Source organism: Heterodontus francisci, chromosome 15 (assembly GCF_036365525.1).
Source record: "Heterodontus francisci isolate sHetFra1 chromosome 15, sHetFra1.hap1, whole genome shotgun sequence".
Classification (NCBI taxonomy): Eukaryota; Metazoa; Chordata; class Chondrichthyes; order Heterodontiformes; family Heterodontidae; genus Heterodontus; species Heterodontus francisci.
Window position 1 is genome coordinate 101,963,532 of NC_090385.1, and position 22,301 is coordinate 101,985,832.

At 44.4% G+C, this 22,301-nt stretch overlaps 1 protein-coding gene across 1 annotated transcript in view; it reads left to right on the forward strand.

The window, feature by feature from the left end:
* The first annotated feature begins 363 nt into the window (after nucleotides 1–363).
* dnaaf6 (dynein axonemal assembly factor 6) overlaps nucleotides 364–22,301 on the forward strand; it is a 205,005-nt gene continuing 183,067 nt past the window's right edge. The window contains exons 1-2 of the mRNA XM_068048016.1: nucleotides 364–475; nucleotides 2,819–2,885. Of these exons, the coding sequence (XP_067904117.1) occupies nucleotides 386–475; nucleotides 2,819–2,885 (157 nt within the window). The 5' untranslated portion in view covers nucleotides 364–385. The remainder of the gene's footprint in view (nucleotides 476–2,818; nucleotides 2,886–22,301) is intronic.

Here is a 22,301-nt window from a genome sequence, read left to right on the forward strand (position 1 = left end):
GCAATTAGGGATGGGCAATAAATGCCAGCCTTGCCAACGATGCTTAGGTCCTGTGAATGAATTTGAAGAAGTATTATTGTTACTCCTGTCTCTCTCTTTCTCCCCCACCCCCTCTTGCTACCTCATTTGACATTACACAGCCCACACAGCACTGTAGAAAGCCAACAAGGTACGTTGTGCCCATACAGCACTGTAAAGCCCTGTGGGAACATGTGTTGATGTCTATGGTGAACATTCTCTCAAGCAATGTAGCAACTGGTGAAATAGCATGACTATTGGTGATAGGCACTCATCTGCCTTGATGGCTAAGGTACAAAAATAAATAAGCTGGTGCTGAAGGAAGATCCTTTCTGCTGCAAACAGGGACATTTGACAAGGTAAAAAGATGGATTTCACCTTCTCCGTTAGCCAACTACAAGCTCTGTCAAACCTGCTGTCACCCGCAGATCAAGAGGAGGAAGAGCTGGAGGAGCAGGTAATTCTGAATATGATCAGGATCTCAGGTTGCTGAACTGGACATCAGGGCTCAGTAGCTTTTATTTAGACTTTCAACCTTTGGTCCACCTCTCAAAGGACTGGTAACATTCTCAAGTGTTTGACAGACTTATATTGAAATTACAGGATGAGGATCAATAGCTCACAGTTTGTATCACCTAACACTGAAGTCTATAACTGACTAAATTGTTTGAAAGTCTAAAATACCATTTGTCACCAGGATGTTGCCTGGGCTGGAGCATTTCAGCTATGAAGAGAGACTAAAAAGGCTCGGGTTGTTTTCCTTGGAGCAGAGAAGGCTGAGGGGGGACATGCTTGAGGTGTACAAGATTATGAGGGGCATTGATAGTTTAGATAGGAAGAAACTTTTTCCCTTAGCGGAGGGGTCAAGAACCAGGGGGTATAGATTTAGGGTAAGGGGCAGGAGGTTTAGTGGGGATTTGAGGAAAATGTTTTTCACCCAGCGGGTGGTTGGAATCTGGAACTCACTGTCTGAAGAGGTGGTGGAGGCAGGAACCCTTACAACATTGAAGAAGTATTTGGATGAGCACTTGAAATGCCATAGCATACAAGGCTACGGGCCAAGTGCAGGAATATGGGATTAGAATAGTTAGGTGCTGGATGGCTGGCACAGACACGATGGGCCGAAGGGCCTGTTTCTGTGCTGTATAACTCTCTGACTATCTTTTCAATAAATCAAACTGCCAATTGCATAACTTTGTTAAAAACACATGAACCTTAAGAGATTTGAGAAAGTTACTCAGCCCCACAAACCTCATCGCCCTTCTCGTCATACCCCCTCAATCTCCTCTCTATCCAGAAACACACATCAAAGTGAGATTCAGCTATACATAACACCTCATCACGTATAATGAATTACAGGCAGAGAGAGCTTCAGTTTAACCTTATCTGAAAGACAGATCTCTGACTCTATTGGGGTGTCAGCCTGGCTAGAATGCTCACGTCCAGGAGTGGGGCTTGAGCCCACAACCTTCTGAGCCAGAGACGCTTCCCTGGTAACCTATTCCACATCTGGATTACTCTTTGTATGTTTTGAAAATGTAAATTTTCCATTCGACTTCACTTCTTATCCCCCCTAATATTACTTTGGCTTCCCTGTTTTTGGACCCTTGTAGATATAGCCCCGTGTAGATGGGACTATAGCTGTAATAAAGCCCCAAAGCTGGTAGTGTCTGTTGATCTGAAGGGGTGAAACCCCATTATGCTCCATATCCATTTTTGCCAAGCAGATAAGAGTTTTTTTCACTTACTGTTCTCTGAGAAAGATTGTTGAGTGGAGTCTATACAGATGGCAAGGAAAGGACAGAAAATCAGGTGCCTTGACCTGCTGTGTGAAGGCACCAGATGGTGCAGAACAAGGTCATGCAAACCAATGGCTGCAGGTTGACCACCCAGTTCGGCCCTTGCTAGGTGAACTTGGCTGGGGTGAATACACCACCTCAGGGGGTTAGGGAGACAATCAGCACCTTTAGGGGAGTGGGAGAGAGAGTCAGCACCTTCAGAGGGTGAGAGAGAGAGAGTCAGCACCTTCAGGGGAGGGGAAGAGAGAGTCAGCACCTTCAGGGGAGGGGAAGAGAGAGTCAGCACCTTCAGGAATGGGAATGAGAAGATTGGGGTATAAAGCTCATGCCACCTCCCAGCACTCATTTGGTGCTTTTGTCAAGACTGTGCTGGTCTGCTGACCTCCCAGCCCAGAAATAGTTAAAAAATCTGAAATAAAAACAGAAAGTGCTGGAAATACTCAGCAGACCTGGCAGCATCTGTGGAGAAAGAAGCAGAGTTAACGTTTCAGGTCTGTGACCTTTCATCAGAACTGGCAAAGGTTAGAAAATAATTCGATTTTAAGCAAGTGAAGGGGTGGGGGGTTTTGGTGGGGAAGAGAACAAAAGGAAAGGTGTTTGATAGAGCAGGAGAGATTAAATAACAAAGTTGTCATGGGACAAAAGCAAAGAGCTTGTTAATCCTTGGGTAAAAGACAAAGCATTAGGCCAGAGAGAGTGTTAGTGGCAGAGTAATGAGCAACTCTGTCCACATGAAAATACAGGCACATGGCGAAAAAATAAAAGAAAATTATTTTAAAAAAGGCCAGTCATGTTCTGAAAAAAGAAATAGTTCATGGGATGAAGTGGTGAGGAGCGCACAGAGTCAGGGAAATGTGTCCTGTAAAATGTGTGGAGGAATAACCAACAATTAAGTGTAATGGCAATTTTTTGTCCCACCATGTTGAACAACCTCAGTGAATGAGCTAAACATTAATCACATGTAATGACTATTGTATATATTGTATTGTGTCTGTTTATAGCCTGCAGGAGGAGCCTTTGCCCTCAACCCTGGGAAGATTGGGCCACCAAAAGGATCAAATCCCCCAGGTAAAGCGGACTTAAATTGTCTGCGGACTGTGAATTCTCTACAGGCTGTAAGTTGTCTATTCATTGTAAATTGGTGACAGGCTGTTCATTGTTTATGGACTGTTCAATGGGTTTTTCATTTCCTACAAACACATCAATGAGGAGTGGCGGAGAATATGCCAAGGGCACACCAGGCATACCTAAAACTGAGGTGCCAACCTGGTGAAGCTACAACACAGGACGAAATGCTGCTAAACAGCAGAAGCAACATACAATAGAGCTAAGCAATCCCACAACCAACAGATCAGATCAAAGCTTTGCAGTTCTGCCATAGCCAGTCATGAATGGTGGTGGACAAGTAAACAACTAAACCAGAAGAGACAAAAGAGCTCAATTCAAGAGAAGAGGTGAGAGGTACTACCCTTGATATCAAGGCAGCATTTGACTGAATGTGGCATCAAGGAGCCCTAGTAAAATTGAATTCGATGGGAATAGGGGGAAAACTCACCACTGGCTGGAGTCAAAGTTGTTGGAGGCCAAACATCTCAGCCCCAGGACTTTGCTGCAGAAGATGCTCAGGGTAGTATCCTAGGCCCAACCATCTTCAGCTGCCTCATCAATGGTGTTCCCTCTGTCATAAAGTCAGAAGTGGGAAGGTTTGCTGATGATTGCAAAGTGTTCAGTACCATTCGCAATTTCTGAGATATTGAAGCAGTCCTTGTCCTCCTGCAAGACCTGGAAAACATTCAGGCTTGGGCTGATAAGTGGCAAGTAACATTTGTGCCACAATAGTGCCAGACAATTACCATCTCCAACAAGAGCAAATCTAACCATCTCTGCTTGACATTCAATGGCATTACCATCGCTGAATCCCCCATCAACATCCTAGGGGTTACCATTGACCAAAAACTGAAGCGGACCAGCCATATAAATACTGTGGCTACAAGAGCAGGCCAAAGGCTGGGAATTCTGTGGTGAGTAACTCAGCTGCTGACTCCCCAAAGCCTGTCCTCCATCTTTAAGGCACAAGTCAGGACTGTGTTGGAATACTCTCCACTTGCCTGGATGAGTGCAGCTCCAACAACACTCAAGAAGCTCGACACCATCCAGGACAAAGCAGCCCACTTGATTGGCAACCCTTTCATCACCTTAACCATTCATTCTCTCCACTAGCGGCGCATAGTGGTAACAGTATGTACTATATACAATATGTACTGTAGCAACTCACCAAGGCTCCTTCGACAGCACCTTCCAAACCTGCGATTTCTACCACCTAGAAGAACAAAGGCAGCAGAGGCATGGGAACACCACTATCTTCAAGTGCCCCTCCAAGCTACACACCATCCTGTCTTGGAACTAAGACTGAGTTGTGACCTAACAGAGGTTTTTTAAATTATGAAAGGTTTTGATAGGGTGGATACAGAGAGAATGTTTCCACTAGTGGGGAAGAACATAACTAGAGGCCATCAATACAAGATAGTCACCATGAAATCTAATAGAAATGTCTTTATCCAAAGAGTGGAACTCGCTACCACAGGGAGTGGTTGAAGCAAATAGTATAGATGCATTAAAATAAAAGCTAGACAGGAAGATGAGGGAGAAAGGAATCGCGGGTTACAATGATAGATTTAGATGAGGAAAGATGGCAGGAGGCTCGACTGGAGCATAAATGGCCTGTTTCTGTGCCATATATCCTATGTAATCCTATGTATGAGCTGTAAATTGTGCAATGACTACAGGATGGCGTATGACTCGGAGGGGAACTTGCAGGTTATGGTGTTCCCATGCATCTGCTGTCCTCATTCTAGGAGGACGAGGGTTTGGGACATGCTGCCAAATGAGCCTTGGTGAGTTGCTGCAGTGCATCTTGTAGATGATACACTGCTGCCATTATGCGCCGCTGGTGGAGAGAATGAATGGTTAAGGTAATGAAAGGGGTGCCAATCAAGTGGGCTGCTTTGTCCTGAATGGTGTCGAGCTTCTTGAGTGTTGTTGGAGCTGCACTCATCCAGGCAAGTGGAGAATATTCCATCACACTCCTGACTTGTGCCTTGTAGATGGTGGACAGGCTTTGGGAAGTCAAGAGATGAGTTACTCACCGCAGAACTTCAAGCCTCTTACCTGCTCTTGTAGCCACAGTATTTATATGGCTGCTCCGTTTCAGTTTCTGGTCAGTGGTAACCCCTAGGATGTTGATCGTGGAGGACTCAGTGATGGTATTGCTAGTGAATGTCAAGATGTTTAGATTCTCTCTTGTTGGAGCAGTTGTGCAGCACGAATGTTACTTGCCACTTATCAGCCCAAGCCTGAATGTTGTCCAGGTCTTCCTGCATGCGGTCACGGACTGCTTCAGTACCTAAATAGTCGCAAATCATCAGTGAACATCCTCACTTCTGACCTTATGATGGAGGGAAAGTCATTGATGAAGCAGCTGGAGATGGTTGTTCCTAGGACGCTATCCTGAGGAACTCGTGCAGTGATGTCCTGGGACTGAGGTGATTGGCCTCCAACAACCACAACCGGTTAAACTCAGTTTCACATTTATTGTACAGAGTAAAAAGATTGCAAACATGTAGCTCCTCTTTCAAACCCTTCACCAGTCTCAGTAAGCATATGCTTATAAGTGCACAAGGAAGACCCCAATTACCACCCTCCACCAGCATATAATCAAGCAATTGATGCACAATTAACAGATTAACACAACCAACTTCCTTTGTACTCAGATAAAAGCAAAATACTGCGGATGCTGGAAATCTGAAACAAAAACAAGCAACGCTGGAATCACTCAGCAGGTCTGGCAGCATCTGTGGAAAGAGAAGCAGAGTTAACGTTTCGGGTCAGTGACCCTTCTTCGGAACTCAGTATGACTCCAACCAATGGAGAGTTTTCCCCCGATTCCATTGACTTCAATTTTGCTAGGGCTCCTTGATGGTGAGATGCTACCTTAATGTCAAGGGCAGTCACTCTAATCTCATCCCCTGGAGTTCTCCTCTTTTGTCCATGTTTGGACCAAGGCTGTCATAAGCCAAGTGGCCCTGGTGGAACCCAAACTGAGCATTGTTAAGCAGGTTGTTGCTGTGTAGGTGCCACTTGATAGCACTGTCAATGACACCTTCCATCACTTTACTGATGATTGAGAGTAGACTGATGGAGCGGTAATTGGCCGGATTGGATTTGTCCTGATTTTTGTGGACTGGACATACTTGGGTAAGTTTCCACATTGTCGGCTAGATGCCAGTGTTGTAGCTGTACTGGAACAGCTTGGCTAGGGGCGCAGCTAGTTCTGGAGCTCAGGTCTTCAGTACAACAGTACAACCCTTTGCTATGTCCAGTGCCTTCAGCCGTTCTTTTGATATCACGTGGAGTGAATCAAATTGGCTGAAGACTGGCATCTGTGATGGTGGGGACATCAGGAAGAGCCCAACATGGATCATCCACTCGATACTTCACTTTTCAAATGTTTTTTAGACTGTACATTGTCTCCAGACTGTTCATTTTCTACAGCTGTTTAATCTCTATGGGTTTTTCATTGTCGACAGACGCACCAATTGCTAAAAGTTGCACCACAGGTTTGCAATGCCATAAAAAAGGCAAACCAAGGCTTTATTTCTAGAGGGATAAAATTGAGAAGTAGGGAGGTTATGCTAAACCTCTTTCGAACCTTGGTTTGGCCCATACTGAGAGTACTGCATGCAATTCTGGTTGCCATATTATAAAAAGGATATAGAAGCACTGCAGAGAAGATTTACAAGGATCATATTAGAAATGCATGGGTATACATATCAGGATGAACAGGCTGGAAGAAAGAAAACTAAGGGATGACCTAACAGAGGTCTTTAATATGGAGAGAATATTTCCACTTGTACGAAAGAGCATAATTAGAGCCCTTCAATTCAAGATAGTCACAAGAAATCTAATAGCAAATTCAGAAAAATCTTCTTACCCAAAGAGTGGCACAAATATGGAACTCGCTAATACAGGGTGTGACTGAAGCGAATAGTATGGATGCATTTAAGGGGAAGTGAGACAAGAATGTGAGGGAGAAGGGAATCGAGGGTTATGATAGATTTAGATGAGGAAAGTTGGCAGGAGGTTCGAGTGGAGCATAAACTCCGGCATAGATTGGTTGGGCCAAATGGCCTGTTTCTGTGCCATACTGGCTGTAAATTGTTTATGAATTATAAATGATCTCTGGACTGTATATTCTCTATGCACTGTTCATGGTCGACAAACTGTAAATTGTCTACAGGCTGTAAATTTTTTACAGACTGTAAATTGTCTACAGCTGTTCAATGTCCATGGGCTGTTCATTCACTATGGACTCTAAATTGTCCACTAGATTCTGAAAGAGGGAATAGAGTTTTAATTTAGATCATGGATGGGCAGCTGAGACCTGTTGCTTGCAATTCCTGTGCTATGTGGGAGCTACAGGATACTTTGTGTGCCACGAAAGTGTCTCGTGTTTAGGAAGTGTTTCCAGCTGTTTCAGCTCGAGCTCAGGATATCCGAGCTTGAAGGGTAGCTGGAGTCAATGTGGAGCATCAGGGAGGATGAGAGTTTCTGGGATTGTATGTTCCAGGAGATGCTAACCCCATAGGCAGTGAGATTTCAGGATGGTAGTTGGGTGGCCATCTGAAAATGTAGAAGGAGGCAGGAGGAACAGTAGTCTTTGGGGTGTGTGCCACTCTCAAACCGATACTCCGCTTTGGAGACTGCTCATTAGAACATTACAGCGCAGTACAGGCCCTTCGGCCCTCGATGTTGTGCCGACCTGTGAAACCATCTGACCTACACTATTCCATTTTCATCCATATGTCTATCCAATGACCACTTAAATGCCCTTAAAGTTGGCGAGTCTACTACTGCTGCAGGCAGGGCGTTCCACGCCCCTACTACTCTCTGAGTAAAGAAACTACCTCTGACATCTGTCCTATATCTATCACCCCTCAACTTAAAGCTATGTCCCCTCGTGTTTGCCATCACCATCCGAGGAAAAAAACTCTCACTATCCACCCTATCTAACCCTCTGATTATCTTATATGTCTCTATTAAGTCACCTCTCCTCCTCCTTCTCTCCAACGAAAACAACCTCAAGTCCCTCAGCCTTTCCTCGTAAGACCTTCCCTCCATACCAGGCAACATCCTAGTAAATCTCCTCTGCACCCTTTCCAAAGCTTCCACATCCTTCCTATAATGCGGTGACCAGAACTGCACGCAATACTCCAGGTGCGGTCTCACCAGAGTCCTGTACAGCTGCAGCATGACCTCGTGGCTCCGAAACTCGATCCCCCTACTAATGAAAGCCATCAGAGTGATGGCACCTTGAAGGAGTGCAGTCCAGACCAATGAGCAAGGGACTGCATAAGAGGGAACAACAAAGCGTAGAAATGCCTTTGTTATAGGAGATTCCATGGTTAGGGGTACAGACGGGCATTTCTGTAATCGTCAACGTGAGTCCCACAAGGTGTGTTGCCTCCCTGGTGCCATGGTGAAGGACATCACAGAGAAGGTTCAGAATATTCTGCAGGAGAAAGGGGGTGAGCCAGAAGTTGTGGTACACGTCACTACCAATGGTACAGAGAAGGCAGGTATTGAGGTCCAACTGACAGATTTTCAGGAGTTAGGGAGGAAGTTAAAGAGTAGGACCTTGAAGGTAGTAATCTCTGGACTACTCCCAGTGCCGCACACCAGGAAAAACAGAAATAGGGGAGTCAACGTGTTGCTTCAGGCATGGTACAAGAGGCAGGGCTTCAGATTCTTGGGTCATGAGGACCAGTTTTGGGGCAGGAGGCACCTATTCAAAAGGGATGGGTTGCACCTCAACAGGTGGAACCAATGTCCGCTGAGGGAGTTTCACTATTTTGGTTGCGGAGGGTTTAAATAAATTGGCAGGGGGGTGGGCAGCAGCATATCGAAGTAGAAAAGAAGAATCAGGTGCACAGCGGGAGTGTGTTAGATAGTAACAGAGAAGGGAATATTACCAAATTAGATAGGAGCAGAATAAGAAGGACCTCTAGGAATACAAATACAGGAAAAGATAGAGAAGGGTAAAAGGGAATTAAGGTTGGCAGTACTGATTAGGGAGGACACTGTAGTGTTGGAAAGAACGGATGTCTTTGAGGGGTCAAGGATAGAATCCATTTAGTTATAGTTGAGCAGCGAAAAGGGGATGATCGCGCTACTGGGGGTATTCTACAGGCCTCCAAATAGTGAGAGAGATATAGAGGAACAAATCTGCAGATTTGGGGCGGCACAGTGGCGCAGTGGTTAGCACCGCAGCCTCACAGCTCCAGCGACCCAGGTTCAATTCCGGGTACTGCCTGTGTGGAGTTTGCAAGTTCTCTCTGTGTCTGCGTGGGTTTCCTCCGGGTGCTCCGGTTTCCTCCCACATGCCAAACACTTGCAGGTTGATAGGTAAATTGGCCATTATAAATTACCCCTAGGATAGGTAGGTGGTAGGGAAATATAGGGACTGGTGGGGATGTGGTAGGAATATGGAATTAGTATAGGATTAGTATAAATGGGTGGTTAATGGTCGGCACAGACTCTGGGCCAAAGGGCCTGTTTCAGTACTGTATCTCTAAAAAAAATCACAGAGATGTGCAAAAGTGGTGATATTGGGGGATTTTAATTACCCAAATATTGATTGGGATAATGTTAGAGTAAAGGGGGAGGAATTTCTGAAATGTATTCAGGAGAACTTCTTTGCCCAGTATGTTCTGAGTCCAACTAGGAAGGAGGCATTGCTGGGGAATGAGGTGGACAAGTGTCTGTGGGGGAATACTTGGGTAAGAGTGATCATTGAATCATAAGATTTAGACTTATAATGGAGAAGAGCAAAGAACAATCTAAAGTATAACGTCTAAATTCGAAGAGGGTTAATGTCAATGGGATGAGAAAGGGTCTCGCCAGGATAAAATGGAACCAAAGATTGACAGGAAGAGCTGTAATGGAATAATGGGTGATTTTTAAGGAGGAGATGCTTCGGGTGCAGGCTAGGTACATTCTAACAGGGGTGAAAGGTAGGGGAAACCAAAGCCAGGGCTCCTTGGTTGATGAGGCAGATAGCGAATATGATGAAAGGAAGAGTGTGTATGATGCATGTCAGGTGAAATCTTCAAATGGGAACCAGGTCAAATGCAGTAAGTTGAGAGGAAAATAAGACTGGTAAACAGAATGGCAGTCCACATAAAAGGAAACCCAAAAATCTTCTACTGGCAGAAAAGTAGCAAGTGGGTAGTGAGAATTGGGGTGGGGCTTATTAGAGACAAGGGCTCACCATAATCTTCCAGTTTTCCCCATATATGGGGGAGGTGCCAGAGGATTAGAGAGTGGCAAATGTGACAAGGGTGTCAGTGTATTCCTAATAACTACAGGCCGGTCACTTTAACATCAGTAGTGGGTAAGGTCTTAGAAACAATAATCAGAGAAAAAATCAACAGGCACTTGGAGAGATTTGAGCTAATTAAGGATAGCCAGCACAGATTTGTAAAAGGCAGATTGTGCTTGACTAATCTCATTGAATTTTTGATGAGGTAACAGAGAAGGTTGATGAAAGGAATTCAATGGATGTTGTCTATTTAGATTTTAAGAAATCGTTTGACAAAGTATCACGTAGAAGACTGGTTACCAAACTTGAGGCTCATAGAATAAGGTGGTCAGTATCAGCTTGTATTAAAAAATTGGCTTAAGGACAGAAAATACTGAGTTGTGGTAAATGGTTATTTTTTTATACTGGAGAATGGTAGACAGTGGTGTTCCCTAAGGGTCAGTGCCAGAACCATTGCTTTTTTCTTGATATATATAAATGACATGGATATTGGAATAGAGAGTAACATTTCAAAATATGCCAGTGAAACCATGCTTGGTGTGGCAAAAAGTGAGGATGATACAAATCGACTGCAACACGATATAGGTAGGCTAGCAGAATGGGCAGAAAAGTGGCAAATGGAATTTAATACGGAGAAGTATGAGGTGATGCATTTTGGCAGAAGGGATAGGGAGAGGCAATATATACTTAATGGCACACTTCTAAAGAGTGTGCACGAACAGAGGGACCTGGGGGTACATGTGCATCGATCTTTGAAGGTGTCAGGACATATTGGTCAGCAAAGCGTATGGGATTTGAGATGCTGAGAAAATGTTTCCCCTCATGGTGGAATCTAGAACTAGGAGCCACAGTTTCAAAATAAGGGGTCTCCCATTAAAGACAGAGATGAAGAGGAATTTCTTCTCTCAGAGGGTTGTTAGTCTTTGAAATTATCTTCCCCAAAGAGCAGTGGATGCTGGGTCATGGAATATACTCAAGGCTGAGTTAAACAGATTTTTGACCTACAAGGGAGTCAAGGGTTATGGGGCAGCAGGCAAGTGGAGTTAAGGCCACAATCAGATCAGCCATGAACTTATTGAATGGAGGAGCAGGCTCAAGGGGTCGAATGGCCTACTCCTGCTCCTGTTTCTTATAATCTTATGCTTCATAAGTAGAAGTTTTGTGTATAATAGCAGGGAAATTATGCTGAACCGTTAAAAAGCTCTGGTTAGGCCACAATTAGAGCACAGCGTCCAGCTTTAGTTACCACATTTGAGGGAGGATAGGAGGGTCCTTGAAAGGGCATGGAGGAGATTCACCAGAATCGTTCCATGGATGAGGAATTTTCGCTACAAGGTTGGAGAAGCCAAGGTTATTTTCGTTGGAGCAAACAATTTGCTGGGAGACCTGAAAGACATGTACAAGATTATGACAGGTTTGGATGAGGTAGAGAAAGAAAAGCTGTTCCCATAAGCTGATAGTATAAGGTCTAGGGGTCACAGATTTGGATCTAAGAAAGCAAGGGGCAGCAAACATTGGTGGGAGTTGTTTATAGGCCACCAAACAGTAATGTTGGGCGCAGTCTAAATCAGGAAATTAAAGGTGCATGTAACATGGGTAATACTGTAATAATGGGTGACTTCCATTTACATATAGACTGGGTAAACCTAATCAGCATTAATGCTGTGGAGGATGAATTCATGGAGTATGTATGAGATGGGTTTCTGGAACAGTACGTTGAAGAACCAACTAGGGATTGGGCTATTTTAGATTTCGTATTATGTAATGAGAAAGGAGCCCGAGCAAAACTGAAGTCAATGGGAATCCTGTCTGCTGGTTGGAGTCATACCTAGCGCAAAGGAAGATGGTTGAGATATTAGAGAGATACAGCACTGAAACAGGCCCTTCGGCCCACCGAGTCTATGCTGACCAACAACCACACATTTATGCTCATCCTACATTAATCCCATATTCCCTACCACATCCCCACCATCTACCTAGGGGCAATTTACAATGGCCAATTTACCTATCAACCTGCAAGTCTTTGGATGTAGGAGGAAACTGGAGCACCCGGCGGAAACCAGCGCGGTCACAGGGAGAACTTGCAAACTCCGCACAGGCAGAACCCAGAACCGAACCCGGATCGCTGGAGCTGTGAGGCTGCGGTGCTAACCACTGCACCGCCCACAGTTGTGGTTGTTGGAGGTCAATCATCTGAGCTCCAGGACATCACTGCAGGAGTTCCTCAGGGTGGTGTCCTCGGCCCAACCATCTTCAACTGCTTTATCAATGACCTTCCTTCAATCATAAGGTCAGAAGTGGGGATGTTTGCTGATGATTGCACAATGTTCAGCACCATTTGCAACTCCTCAGATCCTGAAGCAGTCCATGTAGAAATGCAGCAAGACTTGGATAATATCCAGGCTTGGGCTGATAAGTGGTAAGTAACATTCGCGCCACACAAGTGCCAGGCAATGACCATCTCCAACAAGAGAGAATCTAACCATCTCCCCTTGACATTCAATGGCATTACCATCGCTGAATCCCCCACTATCAACATCCTAGGGGCTACCATTGACCAGAAACTGAACTAGCGTAGCCATATAAATACCATGACTACAAGAGCAGGTCAGAGGCTAGGAATCCTGCAGCGAGTAACTCACCTCCTGATTCCCCAAAGCCTGTCCACCATCTACAAGGAACAAATCAAGAGTGTGCTGGAATACTCTCCACTTGCCTGAATGGGTGCAGCTCCAACAACACTCAAGAAGCTCGACACCATCCAGGACAAAGCAGCCTGCTTGATTGGCGCCCCATCTACAAACATTCACTCCCTTCACCACTGATGCACAGTAGCAGCAGTGTGTACCATCTACAAGATGCACTGCAGCAATGCACCGAGGCTCCTCAGACAGCACCTTCCAAACCCGTGACCTCTACCAACTAGAAGGACAAGGGCAGCAAATGCATGGGAACACCACCACCTGCAGGTTCTCCTCCAAGTCACACACCATCCTGACTTGGAACTATGTCGCCGTTTCTTCACTGTCGCTGGGTCAAAATCCTGGAACTCCCTTCCTAACAGCACTGTGGGTGTTCCTACCTCCCATGAACTGCAGCGGTTCAAGAAGGCAGCTCACCACCACCTTCTCAAGGGCAATTAGGGATGTGCAATAAATGCTGGCCTGGCCAGTGATGCCTGCATCCCATGAATGAATAAAAAAACAAAAGGCTAATGAACAATCTTGTTGTAAAGAAGCCTTTGGGAAATAGTGACCATTATATGATAGAATTTTACTTTAAGTTTGAAAATGATACAGTTCATTCTGAAACTCGGGTCTTAAGTCTGAACAAAGGAAACTATTCAAGTGTGAGGGGCAAGTTGGCTGTGGTGGATTGGGAAAATACACTGAATGGTTTGACAGTAGGCAGGCAATGGCTAGTATTTAAAGAGGTATTACATGGTCGACAACAAATATACATTCCTCTAAAACACAAAAGCCAGACAGGAAAGATGAACCAACCGTGACTAACAAAAGAAGTTAAAGATGGCATTAGATCACAGGAAGTGGCTTAAATAAAAACAAGAAATGCTGGAAATACTCAGCAGGTCTGGCAGCATCTGTGAAGAGGGAAGCAGAGTTAACGTTTCAGGTCAGTGACCCTTCAACAGAACTGGCAAATGTCTGAAATGTAATAGGTTTTAAACAAATAAAGCAGGGGTGGGGCAAGAGATAACAAAGGGCAAGGTCACAGAGAATAATTGACCAGAAGGTCATGGAACAAAGACAAATAGTATGTTAATGGTGTGTTGAAAGACAAAGCGTTAGTGCAGAGAGGATGTTAATTGACAGAAAATGAACAGCCCTGGCCCAAAGCACAAACATGGAAAAAAAGCCAGTGGGTAAGCACATGGTTTTAAAAAAATGAATGATGAAACAAACTAAAATAAAATAAACAAATAAAAATAATAATAAAAAAATAAAGGAAGTGGTTTCTCAGGTTACCAGAAAAAGTGGTAAGCCCGAGGATTGGGAGCAATTTAGAATCCAGCAAAGGATGACCAAAAAGCTGATAAAGAAAGGGAAAAGAGAATTTGAATGCAAGCTAGCAAGAAACATAAACACAGACTGTGAAAGCTTCTTTAGGTATGTGAAAAGAAAAGATTAGCAAAGACAAATGTGGGTCCATTACAGGCAGAGACAGGAGAATTTATAATGGAGAATAGGGAAATGGCAGAGAAACTAAACAATTGCTTTGTATCTGTCTTCACAGAGGAAGGTACAGCAAATCTCCCAGAAATACTAGGGAACCAAGAAACTTGTGAAAATGACACGAAAATTGGTGGTGTCATAAATAGTGAGGAGGAAAGCCTTAGATTACAGGACGATATAGATGGGCTGGTAAGATGGGCGGAGTAGTGTCAAATGGAATTTAATCCTGAGAAGTGTGAGGTGATGCATTTCTGGAGGACTAACAAGGCAAGGGAATATTCAATGGATGGTAGGACCTTGGTGTACTTGTCCATAGATCACTGAAGGCAGCAGCACAGGTAGATAAGGTGGTTAGGAAGGCATATGGGATACTTGCCTTTATTAGCCGAGGCATAGAATCTAAGAACAGGGAGGTTATGATGGAGCTGTTTAAAATGCTAGTTAGGCCACAGCTGGAGTAGTGTGTACAGTTCTGGGCACCACACTATAGGAAGGATGCAATTGCCCTGGAGAGGGTGCAGAGGAGATTCACCAGGATGTTGCCTGGGCTGGAGCATTTCAGCTATGAAGAGAGGCTGAAAAGGCTAGGGTTGTTTTCCTTAGAGCAAAGAAGGCTGAGGGGGACATGATTGATAGGTTAGATAGGAAGAAACTTTTTCCCTTAGCTGAGGGGTCAATAACCAGGGGGCATAGATTTAAGTTAAGGGGCAGGAGGTTTAGGGGGGATTTGAGGAAAGATGTTTTCACCCAGAGGGTGGTTGGAATCTGGAACACTGCCTGAACTGGTGGTAGAGGCAGGAGCCCTCACAACACTTAAGAAGTATTTAGATGAGCACTTGAAACACCACAGCATACAAGGCTATGGGCCAAGTGCTGGAAAATGGGATTAGAATAGTTAGGTGCTTGATGGCTGGCACAGACACGATGGGCCGAAGGGCCTGTTTCTGTGCTATATAACTCTATGACTCTATAACTGAAAATTAGTATTAATAAAGAGTTAACACTTGAAAAATTAACTGGTTTGAAGGTTGATAAATCCCCTGCAGACTGGTAAGTAGCAAATGTAACCCCACTATTTAAGAAAGACGGGGGAGAGAGAAAACGGGCAACAACAGAACTGTTAGTTTGACATCAGTAGTAGGGAAAATGTTAGAATCTATGATAAAGGATGTGATAACTAGACACTTAGAAAATAATGATATGAATGGACAGACTCAAAATGGATTTATGAAAGGGAAATCATGTTTGACAAACCTGTTGGAGCTTTTTGAGGATATTACTTGTAGCATCGATAAAAGAGAACCAGTGGATGTGGTATATTTGGATTTTCAGAAGGTTTTTGATAAGGTTTCACACAGGAGATTAATAAACAAAATTAGAGCACATAGGATTGGGGGTAATATACTGGTATGGATTGAGAATTGGTTAACAGACAGAAAACAGAGAGTAGGAATAAACGGGTCATTCTCCGGATGGCAGATTTTTACTAGTGGAGTAACTCGAGGATCAGTGCTGGGGCCACAGCTGTTCACAATATTTATAAATGATTTGGACGTGGGTACCAAATGTAATATTAATTTTCTGACGACACGAAACAAGGTTGGAATGCAAGCCGTGAGAAGGAGGCTGCAAGGGCACCTGGACAAGCTAAGTGAATGGGCAAGAACATGGCAAATGGAATATAGAAACATCGAAAAATAGGATCAGGAATAGGCCATTCAGCCCTTCGAGCCTGCATCGCCATTCAATACGATCATGGCTGATCTTCCAAACTCAGTACTCTGTTCTCGCTTTCTCCCCATATCCCTTGATCCCTTTAGCCCTAAAAATCAAATCTAACTCTTTCTTGAATATATTTAATGATTTGGCCTCAACTGCTTTCTGCCACAGGCTCATCACTTTCTGGGTGAAGAAATCCCTCCTCATCTCAGTCCTAAATGGCTTATCCCTTATTCTTAGACTGTGACCCCTGGTCCTGGAATCCCCCACCATCGGGAACATCCTTCCTCCATCTAGTCTGTCCAGTCCTGTTAGGGTTTTGTAGGTTTCTATGAGATCTCCTCTCATTCTTCTAAACTCTAGCGAATACAAGCCTAATCGACCCATACGTCAGTCCTGCCAACTCAGGAATCAATCTGGTGAACCTTCGCTGCACTCCCTCCATAGCAAGAACATCCTTCCTCAGATAAGGGGATCAAAGCTGCACACAGGACTCCTGGTGTGGTCTCACCAAGGCCTTGTATAATTGCAGCAAAACATCCTTGCTCCCGTACTCGAATCCTCTCGCTATGAAGGCCCGCTGCACCTGCATGCTTACTTTCAGCGACTGGTGCACAAGGACACCCAGGTCTCGCTGCACTTCCCCCTTTCCCAATCTATTGCCATTCAGATAAGCTGCCTTTCTGTTTTTGCCACCAAAGTGGATAACCTTACATTTATCCACATTATACTGCATTACTCCATTTACTCCACTCACTCAACCTGTCCAAATCACACTGGAGCTTCTCTGCATCCTCCTCACAGTTCACACTGCCACCCAGCTTTGTGTCGTCTGCAAACTTAGATATATTACATTTAGTTCCCTCATCTATATTGTTAATATATATTGTGAATAGCTGGGGTCTTAGCACTGATCCCACAAGTCACTTCCTGCCACTCGGGAAAAGACCCGTTTATTCCTACTCTTTGTTTCCTGTCAGCCAACCAGTTCTCTATCCATGTCAGTACCTTACCCCCAATTCCATGTGCTTTAATTTTGCACGCTAATCTCTTATGTGGGACCTTATCGAAAGCCTTCGGAAAGTCCAAATACACCACATCCACTGGTTCTCCCTTATCTATTCTACTTGTTACATCTTCAAAAAATTCCAGTAAATTTCCAGGGCGGTGCAGTGGTTAGCACCGCAGCCTCACAGCTCCAGTGACCCGGGTTCGATTCTGGGTACTGCCTGTGTGGACTTTGCAAGTTTTCCCTGTGACTGTGTGGGTTTCTGCCAGATGCTCTGGTTTCCTCCCACAAAGACTTGCAGCTTGATCGGCAAATTGGTCATTGTAAATTTCCCCTAGTGTACGCCGGTGGTAGGAGAATGCTGGGGACGTGGTAGGGGATTTGGGGTTAATGTAAGATTAGTATAAATGGGTGGTTGTTAGTCGGCACAGACTCGGTGGGCCGAAGGGCCTGTTTCAGTGCTGTATCTCTATGATTATTTGTCAAGCATGATTTCTCTTTTGTAAATCTATGTTGACTTTGTCCGATCCTGTCATTGTTTTCCAAGTGCTCTGCTAGTCCATCTTTTATAATGGACTGTCGCATTTTCCCCACTACTGATGTCAGGCTAACCGGTCTATAATTCCCTGTTTTCTCTCTATCTCCTTTTTTAAATAGTGGGGTTACGTTAGCTACCCTCCAATCCGTTGGAACTGTTCAGAGTCTATAGAATTTAGAAAAATGACCAGCAATGCATCTACTATTTCTAGGGCCACTTCCTTAAGTACTCTAGGATGCAGATTATCAGGCCCTGGGGATTTATCGGCCTTCTATCCAATCAATTTCCCTAACACCATTTCCATACTAATACTGATTTCATACAGTTCCTCCTTCTCACTGGACCCTATGTTCCCCAACATTTCTGGGAGGTAGTTTGTGTCCTCCTTTGTGAAAACAGAACCAAAGTATGTATTTAATTGGTTTGCCATTTCTTTGTTACCCATTATTAATTCCCCCGTTTCTGACTGTAAGGGACCCACATTTGTCTTCACTAATCTTTTTCTCTTCACATATCTAAAGAAGCTTTTGCAGTCAGTTTTTATGTTCTCTGCAAGCTTACTCTCGGACTCTATTTTCCCCTTCTTAATCAATCCCTTTGTTCTCCTTTGCTGAATTCTAAACTGCTCCCAATCCTCAGGTTTGCTGCTTGTTTTGGCCATTTTATATTTCTCCTCCTTGGATCTAATACTATCCCTAATTTCTTTTGTAAGCCACGGTTGAGCCACCCTTCCTGTTTTATTTTTGCGCCAGACAGGAATGAGCAATTATATTAAAAGCAAAATACTGCGGATGCTGAAAATCTGAAATACAAACAAGAAATGCTGGAATCACTCAGCAGAAATGAACAATTGTCGTAATTCATACATGCGCTCTTTAAATGCCAGCCATTGCCTATCCACTGTCAACCCTTTAAGTAACGTTCCCCAATCTATCATAGCCAACTCGCGCCTCATACCTTCATAGTTTCCTTTATTTAGATTCAGGACCCCAGTCTTGGAATCAACTCTCTCAGAATTCTTCATTAAGATGGAGAGTATCACGTTATGGTTGCTTTTCCCCAGGGGACCCCGCACAACAAGATTGTTAACTAATCCTTTCTCATTACACAATACCCAGTCGAGGATGGCCTGCTCTTTAGTTGGTTCCTCAATGTATTGGTCCAAAAAACCATCATGTACGCACTCCAGGAATTCCTCCTCTATGGGATTATTACTAATTTGGTTTGCCCAATCTATATGTAGATTGATGTCACCCATAGTTACAGTTGTACCTTTATTGCATACGTCTCTAATTTCCTGTTTAATGCCATCCTCAACATCACCACTGCTGTTTGGGGGTCTATATACAACCCCCAACAATGTTTTCTGCCCCTTGCTGTTTCTTAGCTCCACCCATACAGATTCCACATCAGGATTCTCTGAGGTAATATCCTTCCTCACTATTGTATTGATTTTCTCTTTTACTAACAATGCTACTCCACCTCCTTTTCCTTTTTGCCTGTCCTTCCTAAATATTGAATACCCTTGGATGTTCAGTTCCCATCCTTGGTCACGCTGCAGCCATGTCTCCGTAATCGCAACTATATCGTATCCATTTACATCTATTTGCGTGGTTAACTCGCCTACCTTATTGCGAATACTCCGCGTATTGAGACACAATGCTTGTCTTTTTAGCATTCTTAGTCATCTTAGCATGATTTTGCACTATGGCCCTATTTGTTTCTTGCCCTTGATTTCTATGCCTTCCACTTTTGCCTTTTTGTTTCCTGTCTTTCATTTCTATCCTTGTTTCCTCCTCCTCAGTCTCCCCACTCAGGCTCCCATCCCCCTGCCATTCTAGTTTAAATCCTCCCCAACAGCACGAGCAAATGCCCCCGCGAGTCCATTGGTTCCGGTCCTGCCTGGGTGTAACCCGTCCCACTTGTACAGGTCCCACCTTCCCCAGAACCAGTCCTGATGTCCCAGGAATCTAAATGCCTCATTCCTGCACCTTTTCTCCAGTCACGCATTCATCTGGTCTATTCTTCTGTTCCATTACTAACTAACACGTGGCACAGGAAGTAATCCTGAGATTACGACCTTTGAGGTCCTGCTTTTTAATTTCGCTCCTAACTCCTTAAATTCATCTTGCAAGACCTCATCCCTTTTTCTACCTATGTCATTGGTACCGACGTTTACAACGACCACTGGCTTTTCACCCTCCACCTTCAAAATGTCCTGCAGCTGCTCCGAGACCTCCTTGACCCTAGCACCAGGGAGGCAACGTACCATCCTGGAGTCTCGTTTGCGGCCACAGAAATGTCTGTCTGTTCCCCTTACAATTGAATCTCCCATCATTATGGCTCTCCCAGTCTTTTTCATCCCCTGCTGTGCAGCAGAGCCATCCATGGTCCATGAACTTGGCTGTTGCTGCTTTCCCCTGGGAGGTCACCCCACCCCCCAACAGTATCCAAACCAGTATATCTGTTTGAGAGGGGGATGGCCACAGAGGATTCATGCACTACCTGCCTATGCACCTACTACTCTGCCTGGTGGTCTCCTATCCCTTTTCTGCCTGCACAGCCATTACCTGCAGTGTGACCACCTCGCTAAACATGCTATCCATGATGTCCTCAGCATCGCGGATGCTCCACAGTAAATCCACCCGCAGCTCCAGCTCCGTAATGCGGGTAGCCAGTAGCTGCAGATGGATACACTTCCTGTACACATGGTCGTCAAGGACACTGGAAGCATCCCTGATTTCCCACATAGCACAGGAAGAGCATATCACAGGGCTGAGCTGTCCTGCCATGACTTACCTTTAGATTAATTAGTTATTCCCTCTAAAAAATACTAATTACAGTAGGGGCCTTGTTCTTCTCCAAACACTACCCACTACAATCTAAAGTTCTTAATAAATTACACTAATTAAAAAAAAACACACTTTAGTAGTACTCACCTAATCACTTTTACAGAAGGTTTTGAGGTTTTTTTCAAAAAACAACTTTCCCCTTATTTTTTTAAGCTATTTAAATGCACTTACAGCTGTTACTTACCCAACCAAGCACCTTGCAGATTTCCCGTGATGTCACTAAGTTTTTTTCCCCTCTTTCGAATCTCAGCGCGCGCCAGCACAGAAAGAGAGAGAGAGCAAGAGCCAGCCGCCACTCCCGTCACCAGGTAAGTGAGGGCCTCCAGCCCCGCACTCTCTTTTTCAGGTCCTGCTCTGGATTAGCCTCCTCTCAAGTCCGCCTGCCACCGCTCCCATCACCAGGTAAGTGAGGGCCTCGAGCCCCGTGCTCTCTCTTTCAGGTTCCGCTGTGGATCAGCCTCCTCCCAGGTCCGCCAGCCGTCACTCCAGTCTCCAGGTAATTTGAAGTGTGAAGTTATCCACTTTGGTGGACAAAACAGAAAGACAGAACATTTCTTAAATGGTGAGAGAATGGGAAGTGTTGATGTGCAAAGGGACCTGGGTGTCCTTGTTCATAAGTCACTAAAAGCTAGCATGCAGGTGCAGCAAGCAATTAGGAAGGCAAATGGTATGTTGGCCTTCATTACAATGAGTTTTGAATACAGGAGTAAAGAAGTCTTGCTGCAATAGTATGGAGCCATGGTGAGATTGCACCTGGAGTATTGTGTATAGTTTTGGTCTCTTCAGTTAAGGAAGGATATGCATGCCACACAGGGAGTGCAACGGAGGTTCACCAGACTAATCCCTGGGATGGCAGGATTGTCTTATGAGGAGAGATTGAGGAAACTGGGCCTGTATTCTCTAGAGTTCTGAAGAATGAGAGGTGATCTCATTGAAACTTTAAAAATTCTTACAGGGCGTGACAGTGTGGATGCAGATAAGATGTTTCCCCTGGCTGGTGAGTCTAGAACCAGGGGACATAGTCTCAGAATAAGGGGTAGGCCATTTAAGACTGAGATGAGGAGGGATTTCTTCACTCAGAGGGTGGTGAATCTTTATGAACATGTAAATTAGGAGCAGTAATAGGCCATTCAGCCCTTCGAGCCTGCTCCGCTATTCAGTAAGATCTGTTTGTGTCTCGAATTCCACACTCACATCTTCCCCCGATAACCTTTGATTCCCTTGCCTAACAAGAATCTATCTACCTCCGCATTAAAAATATTCAGTGACTTCGCCTCTACCACCTTCTGAGGTAGAGAGTTCCAAAGTCGCACAACCCTCTGAGAGAAAAAATTTCTCCTCATGTCTATCCTAAAAGGGTGACCCCTAATTTTAAAACAGTGTCGCCCAGTTCTGGACTCACCCGCAAGAGGAAACATCCTTTCCACGTCCACCTTGTCAACATCGTTCAGGATCCTATATACTTCAATCAAGTCTCCCCTCACTCTTCTAAACTCCAGTGAAAACAAGCCCAGTCTGTCCAACCTTTCCTCATAAGACAACCCGCTCATTCCAGGTATCAATCTGGTAAACCACCTCTGAACCACCTCCAATGCATTTACCTCCTTTCTTAAAGTAAAACTGCACACAGTATTCAAGATGTGGTCTCACAATGCCCTATATAACTGAAGCATATCATCCTTACTTTTATTTTCAATTCCTCTCCTAATAAAGGATAGCATTCCATTAGCCTCCTTTATTCTTTATATTTATATTCTTTATTCACAACATTTAAGAAGTATTTAAATGAGCACTTG